Source organism: Balearica regulorum, chromosome 1 (assembly GCF_011004875.1).
Source record: "Balearica regulorum gibbericeps isolate bBalReg1 chromosome 1, bBalReg1.pri, whole genome shotgun sequence".
NCBI lineage: Eukaryota > Metazoa > Chordata > Aves > Gruiformes > Gruidae > Balearica > Balearica regulorum.
The window spans coordinates 215,124,232-215,138,871 of NC_046184.1; the positions used below are offsets into that span (position 1 = coordinate 215,124,232).

Here is a 14,640-nt window from a genome sequence, read left to right on the forward strand (position 1 = left end):
CTGATTCCTCAGAGGAACAGTGTACAATTCCCACTGAATCCTCCATTTCACCTGGCACTGCTCAAAGCAATGTTCTGATTCAGCAAACACACGCAGACAGACCTCCTCCGTGGTGGGCATGCATAAATCAGGCTTCACAGCCCCATGTGCTCCAGCAATACCCAGTTCACCACACAGGTTTTGTTGTGCACAAATATTAGGTCTTTCAGGGACCAAAGAGTTACTACAGTATTCAAATATATACTCTTGCCTCGTTTTCAAACTTTTCTGATTTGTGGCTTTCTTAAGTTTCTGGTATATAAAGATCCCATTTGAAAGACTGAATGTAAAGCAGATATGGACATGCTTTTCACTCATCAATAAGCTCCTGAGGACCAAAGGTTGGAAGCTGTTGAGCAAAACGCCTCATTATTTGATTTAGCCCTTAGCAGAGCAGCCACTCGTATCTTTTTAAGGGAAGATAGTAAATTTAATTGACCTGCACTAACACTGCAGATGGTTAGGGGAGCTGGTACACTTCCAGTTCCACACCAGTCAGGTTACAAATCTCTCAATCAAAAAAGAAAAGCAGAGATCATTAAAGTATCAAAGCACAGGGACCACCACTCGGGACAGATTCTGAAGATGTTTAATGGAACTATAAAACAAAAGGTTTATTTCAAAAAAAGTGCTCTGATGCTTTAAAAGGTCTCAGTTCTCAGGTCCTCGACAATGCCCAGGTGAAAATCTCGATTTTGCTGTCAGGTACTTCCAGCATCTTTTAAGGATGCTTGGTAAGTGTTCCCATGAAGAAGTCTGCATGACTGCGTAAAGCTGAGAGCTCCCTCTCTTTGATTCCCCAGAGTATATCTCTGCTCTGTCCAAAGAAGCAAGAAATCATTTCCAAAGTGAACTGCAAAGCTTACACCGAAAATAAAAAGCAGTGAGGAACAAGCAATGAAAAGCAAAATAAATGGCAGCACTGATGCTAAGGGAGTTAGCATCTAGTTCAGCAGGAGTATCCACATCTGGGGATAACTCTGAACCCACTGGGAACATCATGCCAATTGATAGCTTAATTGGGGCTGATAAACGCTATCTTGTTCCTAATGAAGTCAAAAAGATATTGCTCATTCATTTCAGCAGGAGCAAAACTGAGTGGCTAAAGGTTATGAAAAAGGCTTGCAAAAGTGAGTGTATCCTATTAAAAGAAATTTCTTGGAAATTTAAACATTTCTTTCCCTTAGCAGGCAAAGAAATTCAGCACTTAAATCTCTTTGGCACTCCTGAAAGTCCCTAAGTCCCTTGGACCATCAGTGGCATTGGCTGGCATTTGGAAACAGGACTCTGACTTCTGAAAAAAACTTGGCTGCTTTGGAAAACTTTATCCCCAAAGCCTCTGCAGTCCTGTGGCTCTGCCTAGGGAAAGACTGGAGGATTTGGCCATAGTGACATATCTGTGTAGACTTTCAGGTTCTGCAAGGCTGATATTTTAAAACTGTTTCTCCTTTAATTTTGTGAGCAGGGCTGATGATGTCTTAGTAGGGAGATGTAGATGTTCAACTTACTCAAGAAAACATCATATATTTGTGTTATTAATGGTGAAATAGTCACTAATCTCAGCATTTAAGCTGGTATCCCAGTGATAAATGCTCACACGTGGTGGGAAGAGTTAAGGCTGCAACTGTGACTTTCTCCAAAGCTTCGGTGCACGTGATCTTACCCCACACTGAGCACGGAACAAGCACATACCCTCCCAGAGGACTGGGATCTGGAAAGGAGAGGTACAAAGTTCAGCTTTCATAGCTGGTGTCCCCTCTCTAGGCTGTCCTAACAGTAAAACAGAACTGTTGGCTGGTCCCTCCCAGTCCTGCTGCAGTGCTTAAGGAACAGCCAGATTGTCCCTTTGCTCTGCTCTGGTCTACAAGTATTTGGTTTTCGCTTCTCATGCTATTATACAGAGATCTGGACTACTGAACTGGAGGAGCTAGCTCTTTCTCTCTCAGATTTCTACAATCACAAACCTTATTGTTCCCATCCCTACACAATTAGGAGAGGAGCAATCACCACAAAATAATATTTGATGAACTGAATGCAGTGAACTGGGGGTGTGAGCATGGATGTACCCGTGACACCACATGAATGCTTTCTGATTGTTGGGTGACACTAACAGGTTTGAAACACCCCAAACAGCATCAGAGCAATAAAACTCTTTGCAAATCTTCTTCCCCTTCCAGGAAACCTCCCCCGTGAATGAAGATTTTCTCTCTCTGGCATTACCATTGCCACGTCTGCTTGGAAGATCTGCTTAATGAATTTGTTTTTTGAGGAATGCACCAGCTGAATGATGTCTCCATGCAGCGTGTCCCTGTTTTTCTCCAAGAAACCTAGAAGAATAATGGGACAATACATAGATAGATGACACAGTGCAACATGGCCAGGATGTGCCCTGCAAGCAGCTTCTGCGTTGCTGGACTACCGGCTCTTCTTGGGGAAGTAATGGGGGTAATGAGCAGGCAGAGAAAGGGGGACCAAGGGAAGGAAGACAGAGGCACATCTTGAGACTGGATCAGGGATGCACATGGTGCAAAGCACTGCAATTCTGTCATGGGCACACATGAGTGAAAGAGCACCAACATCTGCATCTCATGGACACCACTGAAGGGCCAAGTCATTGCAGCCAGAAAAGGAGTACACTGACACTACTATGGGCTACCATCCTGCTCTGCTCCGACGCAGCAGCAGCTCATCTTCCCCCAAGCATCCCCTCACACCTGCAGTGCCCCAGGAGCTGCCCCATACCTTTTGTTTCGTAGTACACAATTCCAGCAAAGTGGTTAATACCGAATTGGGTTTCATAGTTGTTCTTCGGAGGAATATAGTTGGTGTTAAGCTTGTGCTGGGAGTTCAGCTTGTGTAACATGGTGGCATCTGTACCCTGTGCATGCAGGAAAAGATCTGATGTTTGTTCCATTAAGATAATTTTCCAATCAATAGTGCAGTTCTTTTTTGTCTCAGGTGACAATGTGTATTTATGTTGAGAAGAGATGTGTTGGAGGCATATCTCAAATGCAGAAAGGAAAGAAATTGATTAAATATCGCTGTAAGTTGTGATATATTCAAGATAATGCTCCAAATGCAGTATTTTCTCTTAAACTTTGTCAAAGGCTATTCTTGAGCCTCTTGCAGTCATATTCTTCCACCAGAAATGGCAACTTGCTTTAAGCATGCTTGTGGTACTCATGGAAGAAAATGTGACAGAGCAATAAAAGCTATGAATAAGCAGCCCACTGGTGAATGCGTGTTTGGGGCTGATCAGCTCTCTCACAGGGTGCCAGCATGCGAAGTGCAAAGGGGGTAAAAAGCAGGGCTGAGCACAAAACACACCTTGGGGAACTTGCTCTCCTCGTCAATGAGGGAGATGATGTTCATGGGTTTGATGGCAATCATGTCCAAGGCATCCTGGTTATCAGTGAACTCAATGTGCTGCCAGTTGATGTTCTCCAGGTTGTACTCTTCTTGCTCTAGTTTGAAGACGTGACGCACGAAGAACTGCTGCAGGTTCTCATTTGCAAAGTTAATGCAAAGCTGCTCAAAACTGTGGAGGGAAGATCAAGGAAAGGCCACTTTAGATCCACCATGCTCTGTCTTTCCCCATCTCTCTCCATGCTTGAAGCTATACTATCAGACCTCATGAACCACTCACTAAGGTTGCTGCTGGCTGAGAATTTCCTTATCGGTTCAGATAATCAGTTTTTCTACCCCAAAACAATGTTATAGCCATTAGACGCGTGTAGCCTAAGCCAATCAGCTGGAGGTTATCTCCTACGGCTACTACGTGACCAATACTTGAACGACTAAAGGAAATATGTTGTCTACTGCAACATAGAAGTGATTAGTTCTGATAATCTCTCATATAGAAAAAAGCTTCATCCAGTCCAGTCCTGTACATCTCAGGAGAGGTGAAAGGACTACAAGACCTTGAACTTGGGGTGGTGAAGGAGGGTTAAGACCTGGTTCTCCTTTTGCAGGCTCCGTACCTGTTCACAGTGAAGTTCTCAAAGCCAAAGATGTCAAGGAGGCCAATGGACCTCCTGACACTTTTGAGTTCCTGGGAAGGAGGTCTGTAAATTGCAGCATTGATCTTCTCCACGATCCACACAAAAAGCCGCCCATAAATTCCCTGCAACATCACAAAGTTGGAGCTCAGTGAGACAGGTTAGCAGTTCACTCTGCTAGTCTGCAGCACCATTCAGATGGCACAGGCTCCCTAAAGCATGGCCAGCAACTGGACAGTTTCTGAGGACACGGTCACCAACATTTATGCCAGACTCTTGGCATGGTTTAAAGCTTCAAGAGCCATGATGTAGATCAAGGAAAATGGACCTGAAAGCCTAGATAAAAGACAACTGAAAGCAAAATCCCTAATTTTTTGATCTATGGGCTTGCTCTAAAGCCAGATAGTCCTTTCTTTGGTTTCTAAATGTCTCTCTCTACAGATCAGCAGAGCCATGATACACTGCTAGGCAAGCCAAGGACATCTCACTTGGACAAGGTGCTAACTTAAATGTTGCAGAACTGGCTGAACAGTTTGCTGATTTAATGAAGCAGCTATTGCTGCTTCAATAATTCCAGAACTTCATGTTTTACAGTGTTATTAATTTCTTTTGTATAAGCTACAGCAGTACTATCAGGAGGAGAGCCTGATTCCAAGGTCCATCACCACTAGAGAAGTCACTGTCTGGATTTGCAGACTAGTTAGGTGTCAAACCAGCTAGCTTGATCTACCAGGTCCCCACAGATAGAGTGGGGGGGCCAAGTTGGCCAAAGTATGCCACCGATGCTGGTTTTGCAACCTCACATGGGGCTGCAAACAGCATAGCAGTGATGAACATCCATCCCATCAACCTTCATCACCCCAGAGCTTTGAGTGATACCCTAAGTGCTCTGATGGCTACTGAACAGCTCTATCCCTATTCCCGTGACATTTGGCTTTATTTACTGCTGCAGACATGCCAAAATCCTGACATTCAGGTGTGGGTGTTACAGGTGTTGATAGAGCTGCTCTGATTTATAGCAGCTGAGTATCTAACCCTGGGGCTCAAGCCGGGATGTTTTCCTGAAGTTGAAGTGAAGTCATTTCAGAATGCTGGCTCCTTCCATAGGTCACCTTTTGAGTATAGACAGTCTCAAGTCCAGATTGCAAATCCCCAAAGACCAGGCTATCTAGACTCCTTCCACCTCAACTCTTTGTGCATCCCAATAAGAACATAGTTTCAAGGCTATCTGCTGATCTGAGCTCAGACAGGCATCAAGTGAGATGTGCAGTGTGCAGTGGATGGTCTGGTCTCAGAAGTGGCAGATTTCTTCAGCTTATAAACAGGAGCAGAGAGGAATGACCTAAGACTTACCTTTACAAAAGCATCCCTCACATCCAGCGCTTGTTCCATGCTGAGAGGGGTGGAAACAGTCTCACCCCTGGTTATTATAGTGCGGCTGGTAAGGCAGTTCATCACGTCCTGAGGGTCAACCTGGCAAAGACACCACCAAACACAGCTGCTGTCTTTATAACACAGGGTGTCCTTACAATGGCCTGGGCTACTGGCTTGAATGTGCATGGCCAGAGAGGAAAAGTGCAGTCCCCCCATGGCTGGAGGTAAGTGACTTTTCTTAGCTGTATAGGGCAGATATCTCAAATGATGTCACTGGCGTTTTCAGAGAGAGTAATTATCACTTTTATACACTGTGTTACTATGGAAAGTGTTCTTGTGACTTAGTGCAAGATGTTAACGAGGTGTGGGGAGAGAAGATGAAAAAGGAAAGTCTGCAAAGCTGTATCCTACCAGCATGAATGTAGCTTTGCATCCCCTTGACCTCTTTTCACACTTCTGAGATCAAGCCAGAGAAATGTTCACCCCCTAAAGTACATGAAAACAGCCTGCAACAGCTGTGGACCACACTCTGGGACCAGTGGTGCCTGTAGAGATGAGATGGTGTCCCTGAGGGAGTCCTGTTACCTGCGAGGAAGGCCACTGAAGAATGCTCCAGCCACTGCATGGATGGGTTGGGTGAGGGTCTCACCTCACTTCAGATACGCACAGTATAAGGGATATCTCTGTCTCAGCTACTGTAATGAACTCCCTTCACATCATTGAGGGAAACACTCTGTTTCAGGGCCTGAGCTATTTTGGATGTCCTTTTTAGGATGATGTGCCACCAAAGTGTCTGTTTCTCTCCACTGGTGTGAAGGGGAGCTCAGATAGCCAGCTCAGATACAGACATCCACCTTCACGCTGCCGGGGCAGGGCAAAGTACGGCTTACCCAGGCCTCTCCAGCCTCCTAGAGCTGGTGGTGCAAGGACACCCTGGCTCAGATGAAGCTTTGCCACAATAGTAGAAATAAGGGAACAAGCCAGAAAGAGTACAGCAACACTGCAGAGCCACTGACCTCCAGCAACGATGCTGCAGTGATTAGTGATCCCGACTGAACAACCTCGCAAGCATCCAGGTTGTCATAGGTCCGAGCTGGGGGAAGCAAGGCAGAGGGAAAGTCGTCAGCAAGGGATGCGGCTCTGCAGAAGGTAGGTGGGGTGAGGGGAAAGGTCCTTCTCCACTGGCTCCACGTGATGGCCAGGCAACATCTGGCCATCAGAAGGGAGAGAAAAGTTCATGCGGCTGCTGGAGTCCTGCTGCTGGCTGCAAAGGACCTGTACTCTGCTCTGCTAGCCACCTTAAATGACTGATGGGGTAAACACATTTCCAGCAGGTAAGTGCTTTAAGCTTCTGTCTTCCAAATAGGCTTTTTAAATCACCGTGTCATTTCTGACAGCAGAGCGGTTTGGTACCTTTACAAAAGCATATCCAATCACACAGGCACTTGTCAAACGCTCTATTAGTCTGTCCTTGCAAAACCTGAGTCTACTGAATGGCCTGTGGCCATTTTCAACCTCCCTAAATTCAGGAAAGGTGGATGTCACTGAGCATACCAGAGTCTGGCAGAGTGGACAGGTCGACTTATTCCTCCTTTATTATCCTGACACACCACTGTAAGTACCTGAGTCCCTGGCATGGCACCATGGCAGGTGGTCTGGATACAGCCCTCCATCCCTGAGCTTGGCTCCCTCTCACCATGCAGAATAAGGAGTAAAAACATGCCGGACCACAACGCTGTATTTTGTCCTTTTACCTTCATACTGCAGGTTCCCCATGTGCAGTATGGCAGCCAGCAGCTTGGAGATCTCCCAGTTCTCCGTGTCGGTGAACATAAGGACCTTCATTGCAGAGCGGATATTGGCGTACTCCTTGCTATCATCTCTGCCATCGCAGGTTGTACAGTTACCCTGGGGAGGCAAAGAGGTTGCACAGTGCATGGGGAAAAGCAGAGAACATCTGGCATGGACAGATGTAACCCTAAACTATCCAGGGCTTCCCCCTAAATCAGCAGCCATTTTACTTAAGGGATGAATAAGCAAAAGATGATGTTGAACCTGTGGATCTGGCTCTGCCCTTTGGTGTATGCTATGATTCGGTGCTCAGCCTTGTGACCTGCGCTTACCCTGCTGTCCTCAGTTACCCTGTGTCTGGCTGCAATCAGCAGAGGAGAAAAAGCTCCCTGAGATGGGGACAAAGAGTGAGAAGGAAACATGCCAGACTGCTATCTAGAAAGTCCATCTAGAAAACTGGGTGCCAGCCTTGCTAATGATGGGCCTTAATTAATAAAGTCTTATTTACACCTGCTTCTACCAGCTCCTCTGGATTGCAACACTGGTATATAGGGAGTGGGGCTGGAGATTGCTGGCTCTGTCAGACACGTGGAGCAGAAACAGCTCAGCACCGTATGCTGCTGAGAATGTGCCATCCAGCCATGCACTCCTCCCCGTCCATCACTGCTGCAAGAGCATCGGGTCATATCTAACACCCCAGTTATTTCCAAACAAGTGGTCTGGGCACCAAACACCAAAACCATCCCAGTGTGTGTCCTGCTCCACAGGAAGAGTGGAAATAACATGTCTTGTACACAGGGGTTAAGGGTTTGCACGAAGACTGTGAGGCTTGCGGTGGTGGGACAAAGAAGTCCCACAAACCCTGTGGCTAAGGCTCGTGAAGGTCATAACCAGGAAAGCAACTCTTGGGTTGTGGAGAAAGCACCTCTCACTTCTCTCTCCCTTGCTAAGAAGCTTTCACCACATCACCTCACCAAACCTCTGCTTCGCTGTACTCTCACCATCGCAAGGTAGTTGTAGTCCGTGGCTTTCCCAAGACCCAGCTTCTTCTTCTGCTCCATTGTCATTCCTCTCAGCATGCAGTAAAACACGTGGTAATTCCTCTCGTCCTGGGCCTGCAGTAGAAGAGCAAGTGTCAGCTCTGCGAGGAGAATGGCATTGCAAAGGTGGACTGACCGAGTGCCTACTCCTGCACCTTGCAGATACATTGTCTTACCTGCCTGCAGACCCGGGACTTCTCCAGCAGGTACTGCTCAATCTTCGCCCCCTCGATGGCTCCCCTTTTGTTGAAGTGGATGTCGATGTATTTCCCGAATCGGCTGGAGTTGTCATTACGGATGGTCTTTGCATTCCCGAAAGCTGTGGGGAAGAATTGCAGTGGGTTAGAGAGGACCTGATGCCGGGACGATCATGGCTCTGGTCTCATGGGCAAAAAAAATAATTAAACGAGGGTGGCTGAGAGGGTAAAATCAGCCCTAAATCTTTCCCTTAAGTTTGGCCAGCTCAATTTCATCCCAGTGCAGGGAAACAGGATATACCGCAGATGACTGTCCTCGGAAATAAAGAGAGGAGCACAGAGAAGGAAGCATGGGAACAGAGTGACCTTATCCAGGAAGAAAGGCTAGGACAGCAGGATTTTGGCAGTAGCCAATGAAATACATGAGAGTTGAGCAAGGCTGGCAGGAGAATACTGCAGTGTGCGAGGTGACTCTGCGGCGGAAATGACAGAGTTGTGGTGAGTGATTTGGTGACGGAGAGGGAAAGGAAAGAGCTCGTACTTTAGGGAAATACAGAGGGACTAAGCCAACCTCCAGAGGCAAGCTTTGCCCTGCAAACAGACTGTGCAGAGAAAGGTACCCATGTCCATCCATGGGGGTCCATGTGGGTGTAGACCGCTAGCATGAACACCTTGGCCAGCACACCCTGGCTCCAGGATTGCTGGCAGGTGATGGAGATGCATTTGAAATACAGTCTTTCCTCCCCTCAATCCTAGCAGTGATGAAGCGCACGTTCAAAAACACCTTGTGTGCATGCCGTGCACCATGACGCTTTACAACGCCAGCGGTCAGGCAGCCCTGCGATGTCCTGAGAACCTCGTTGCATCTTTATGCCATAATTGAGGGAAGCTCCAACGGAGCACGGAGAAGGAAAGTTCAGCCAGAGACTTTCTTGTCTGCTCTGCTAACATTATTCATGGAAAGCAGTTAAGGTATTCACATTTCCATTGATTCCTGGGGGGCTATTTACCAAGCAAAACACTGCTCTCTGTGAGGAGCAGGGGAGGTAAAAATGATATTATTCTTTAAGGAAAATGCTGTTTTTCTGCATAAGTGTAAAAGGTCTGTCTGGCATCACATTGGGGCCAGAGGGTCAGATCACCTGTTTAATTTACAGACATCCAATTAAAACAGTGGGGCTGATCACAGTAACAGCTTGCCAATGAACCTATTAGGGCCATGAGCTGATTCTCGTTATCTGGTTCTTTCTTGCCTTTATTCTTTTTCTGCATTCTGCTGCTGTTTGCTGATCTTGGAAGGAAAAGGTGGGGTTTGCTATTATGCATTGCCAGCACAAGACGTTTAGTCTGTGAAGCTCTGATCAAATTAATCTCATGTTCTGATGAACCAGCAAAGAATAGGAATAGGATTTTGCAACTATGATGAAATAAACCAAAAAATTACTTAGTTGAAGGCAGCATTTACAGGATATTGGTGCTCTGCATACAGTTATAATTCCAGCCCTGGAAGATGTGGTGAGATTTTTCAAGAGAGCTTTGTGTATTTGGTGATCAGCATTTTTAAAATCCCTGACTATGCAGAGAATTAGGTAAAATTCAGGTTTCTGTCTTGAAATTTTTTTGGGAAAAGTACTGATTTAAGTGGAAAACCCACATTTTTCAATTTTAAATGAATAAAAATTTTCAAGTCAGCTGAAATATGTTGCTTTCAACAACAGTTGTCAAAAATATTAATGGAAAATTTGAGAGCCCAAATCAGAGAATATTTGTCTTGTGAGAAATAAATTTGGATGGAAGGAAACCAATTATGCCATTTACAAATGTTTACATCGTTGCTTTTGATATTTTTAAGAATTTTGTCACTTTTTGAAACTCAAAATAAAACAAAGTGACTTACACTTGGCAATACCTTGTGGTTCCTGAATCTGATTTTTTTTTTTTTGACAGCAACAAAAAAAATGCCTCTGTCATCTGAGGCCTCACCTTCCAAGATAGGATTTGCCTCCAGGACCTGCTGCTCAATCCAGGAGTGCTGACCGCTGATGGCTGCCAGGAACTGCAGGATCAGTTTTGTGCTTTCTGTCTTCCCTGCTCCGGATTCACCGCTGCAAAGACAACAGAAATCGAGGTCAGTGAAAGCCCTGCTGCATCCCTGCCAATGATGTCCCTCTCTGTCTCCAAAGGGACTGCTGTCTCTGTGCCTCTTCTGTTAGCACAAGTAGGATGCGGCCACTAAGGATGGGTTTCCATCATCCCATGGACTGGTTGTAGGAGAAATGCTTCCAGTCAAGATCCAGATATGCTTTACAGTCCATTTGGCCCAAGCTGTTGCTTGGGTTTGGGTCTCTCCAGCAAATACCAACTTTCAATCAGCACTAAGAAGGTCAGGAAGCACTGTTGGACAGTGCTCTTCCAGGTACGATCACCACACTGTGAGCCTGTGGTCCAGGGGCTGGCTGGTCCCATGGAACAGCTTCATCATCAGTCTTGAGTTACTAAAATACACTAGAAGGCAGACTGTGAAATACTGCCTTTTAGAGGCAGGCACTTTCACAGGTCCCCTAGACATGTATAACTGAGGGGCAGATAGGAGAGGAGAAGATCACGGGGCAGGAAGCAAGAGGTACCCCTCAAAGCTTTCTCTCCACCGAACTCCGATTCCTGTTGCCTCACATGCCCCTGTTTAAGCCCTGACCTTGTCACCCTTCCATGCAGGGTCTGAATTCAGGCTGTCACACTGATGGTGGCAGTTCTGGGGTAGGATACCAGACTCAGCGCAGGCCCTCTGATGGTACAAGAGGAAGGTCTGGGCAGAAATCCCTTGCCGTGAGTCTACAGCCTGTCTGATGTATGGGGTAGCCAGTATAAATGATTGAAATGGACCTTCCTGGTGTTAAATAAAAGAGCACCAGCGGCTGAGCCCTGGGCCCATGGCCAAATTGCCTCATTTCTCAGAGTTTTCTGGCCACTGGCACACTGCATCACACTTGACCTTGACTCTGGTCTAGGCCCCATATGATGCTTTTTCAGCCCTGCAAGGTAATCATTACTGCACGGCCTTTTCAGTCCCATGTATCTCAAATACTGTGCATGGGATGCTCCAGAGTTATGTTTTTAGGCAACAAAACTTAGGGTAGGCGTGCCTTGGAGAGACGTGGTGCCCTGAAAGCACAAAGACTGTCTGTAGGTTCAAAACTTGATAGGATAGCTTTGGAGGGCTGCGGGAACCAAATCTGGTTCGTATCACCACTTGGGACAGATTGGAGTGAACTATACCCGTAACCGTGACCAGGCATTTCTTGGTGCCCAAAGGTTGACCAGGCCAGAGCAGAGCCATGCAAGGAGACACCAGTTCAGCAGTGTGGACAACAACAGGTCTGGTGCTCAAGTTTGTCCTTGGCCCTTCCGTGTGCAGCATGTATAGATCTCTGCACCTTTGATGTCTGTAGGAGTATTGAGTTTAAATTTAAGAGGGGAGGTTAAAGATGAATAGGAGATCTATTGGGTTGTATGGTAAGTACCAAAGGATCAATAAAGCATCTTTGCTAGGAACAGTGGCTGCAAACTGAGACCACCTCTATAGTGGGAATATGTGAATGGAAGATCTAATAGGTGATTCAAATTTGATTCTATTTTATAACTTATTCCCTATCAGCCATGCTGCAGGTGCTTTGCATCCATTTTCAGAATATGGTCCATTTGGAAATTCATGGACTCACCTTATGATACAACATTGGTCCTTGTTGTTGCGCTGCATGTTGAAGTAGCAGTTGTCAGCAATTGCGAAGATGTGTGGTGGCATCTCACCAATCTTTTTGTTGGTGTACAGGCGTATCTGCTCAGGTGAGTAGATGGGTAGGAGCTGGTAGGGGTTTACTGCCACCAGTATTGAACCAGTGTATGTCTGGAGGAGAAGCACATGAAGGTTTATGGGAACAGTGAGATGTGGCTGAGACGCTTTGGCAGCTTGGATGGAGTATGGAGGCCAGAAAAATCAAGATTATTTCAAAAGCTGGATGAAGAATGATGTTCAAGTCAAAGATGCTTGCAGGGTGGAGCCTGGAGCAAAACTGGAACAAATGTTCTAAATTATCTAAATCAGTCCATACCCAGCCCTGCTCATGCACAACATGGATTCAAGCCTTAATTCATATTTCAGATGCTCCTCAGTTAAGATTCAGAGTTTCAAGTCAAGCTCATATTTGCAAAAATATCACCAAAGCCATATCCATACACAAATTATGAGAAAGTAGACATGAAAGAAACCTGGAGACCATTGCCCTATCTCAAAGCAGGACCAGCTGGATCCAAACTTCCTGACAGATGTCTGTCTAACCTGTTTTTAAAAATCCACAGCAGAGCTGCTAAGCTTCCCTCTACAATATGTTCTTCTCTACCATCTCTGCCTAACCAGGCCTCTCCACGCTGCAATTTAAACCTTGTCCTGTGCACATGGATATGGCCCACAAAGTCCTGACACTCCCTTTCTCAACTATTTCTGAGTCATTTTGGAAAATGACCTTTTGTCCATCCCATGCTCTCTGTGGCACTCCAATGAGCAAAGCTGTCCTGGGCCTTGGGCAGCAAACCCCGTGGTGTCTTGCTCTTTCATTTCTGCCCTTCCAGCAGCTCTTTCTCTCAAGCCTCTCACCAAAGGACTCAATGACCTTTGTCATCTTGCTGAGATGTGGCTCTGAGGTTAGGAGGCTTAGCCCAAGCTGAAGGTGCAGAATAAGGATCTTCTTCCCCTACTTTCGTTGTCTAAAACTTAGTGTCTAGAGTGAGTCTATGGGGCTCCATCTCAGGCTAACCAAGGGGCATGAGATGAAGGCTGCTTTCACTCCATGACTTCAAAGGAGCCAAGTTGCCTTCTCTAGGCGACTAGAGAACTGGAAATTAACTTGGAATTAGTTACAAGATTAATCTCACCTTTCTTTCCTAGTAGGACCAGCTGTGAAAATGCCTCCACTGCTGTATTTTTCCAGGGGGAGGAAAAAAATCAATGTAAAAATAATCCTTATGGGTTTTTAGCTGCATGGCCTAAAACCAATAGTAAGCCTTCGGCGCAAAGCAGCAAAGCGGCACAGGTAAGGATGCTTGTGAACCGAGAAGAAAACCTCTCCGTGCTCTGCTGGTTGCTCCTCTTTTTGTGCCTATTGAAAAATCGTTGATGAATAAAACAAGTCTGAGCTGCTCCTCATTTCTGAAGGCAGCAAAATAACTACTACTGCTGGGGAGAGTAGTGGAAAAGGAGATGGAGACACATGAGTTGGCAGCCCCAGGTTGAGTTTCTCCCTTCAAGTCCAGTATCCCTCAATCATAATGGAAAGCACACGAGTGGAGTGAGATAACAATTTGTCACCATCTACACACCACTTCCCACCAGCTCAAGCTTCCTGAAAGCTGCCAGTAGGTGGCAATTGTGTCCTACAGTAGGGATGCCGAAAGCCCTGAGGGACTCATCACTTTCTAGCCTCATGGTCAACACCAGAGAGTAACTTTCTGCTCAGTCCCAGGTGAGGTTTGAATTTACAGTAGTAACTGAGAAACGATATGATAGTCTTCCCTGTAATAGGGGGTTATGTGCCAAAAAGGGAAAAAGGCTCTTTAAGCTCAAGAACAAAGTTGTCACAAAGCCAAAGGGTAGAAATTGGCTGTGAAATCATGTAGACTGGATGTTAGAAGAAGAAGGCATTGAAATAAGGGAGAAGTCCCAGAGCAGCCTTCAACAGGGACAGAGCAGGTAAGCTTCCTGCTTAGTGAAGGAGTCAGCTCAATTTCTGAATGGGATTATGTCACCAAGATCCCCAATGAACCCCAAGTCTCCTTCCAGTTCTGGGTGAGAAGCTTGAAAGACTGTTTTCCTCTTCATAATTTCTTACCACATTAATTTTAGGAATATTTCTAACCTTCCTTCAGCCTCTTCTCAAAAAAGACCGACTCTTTGAAGAAGTCTCTGAAATCCCTGCGGTTCAGCCACACTGATCTGCCCTGCCTCAAATGCAGCCAGCAAGACACTGAAAAGAGTTAACCATTACTTGCAGGAATGCTTTCTGGATGCTCCCACTGACCCTGCCCTTGTGATCCACAAAATACTTTGTCAGCACGAACTCTTGTACTATTGCTTGTTTTCGTAAGTCATTCCTAGTTGATAAATACTCACAATTTGCCCCATTCTCACAACTGATGGAATGCAAAACT

At 45.9% G+C, this 14,640-nt stretch overlaps 1 protein-coding gene across 2 annotated transcripts in view; it reads right to left on the reverse strand.

Moving 5' to 3' along the window:
- The window catches only part of MYO7A (myosin VIIA), a 104,082-nt gene that overhangs the window by 44,558 nt on the left and 44,884 nt on the right, over positions 1-14,640 (reverse strand). For both annotated transcript variants that reach the window (XM_075742532.1, XM_075742531.1), the window contains 11 exons: positions 12,159-12,343; positions 10,423-10,544; positions 8,419-8,561; positions 8,204-8,317; positions 7,166-7,319; positions 6,428-6,504; positions 5,391-5,510; positions 4,020-4,162; positions 3,367-3,577; positions 2,782-2,917; positions 2,260-2,366 (listed from right to left, as the gene is read on the reverse strand). In XM_075742532.1, the coding sequence (XP_075598647.1) occupies positions 2,260-2,366; positions 2,782-2,917; positions 3,367-3,577; positions 4,020-4,162; positions 5,391-5,510; positions 6,428-6,504; positions 7,166-7,319; positions 8,204-8,317; positions 8,419-8,561; positions 10,423-10,544; positions 12,159-12,343 (1,512 nt within the window). The remainder of the gene's footprint in view (positions 1-2,259; positions 2,367-2,781; positions 2,918-3,366; positions 3,578-4,019; positions 4,163-5,390; positions 5,511-6,427; positions 6,505-7,165; positions 7,320-8,203; positions 8,318-8,418; positions 8,562-10,422; positions 10,545-12,158; positions 12,344-14,640) is intronic.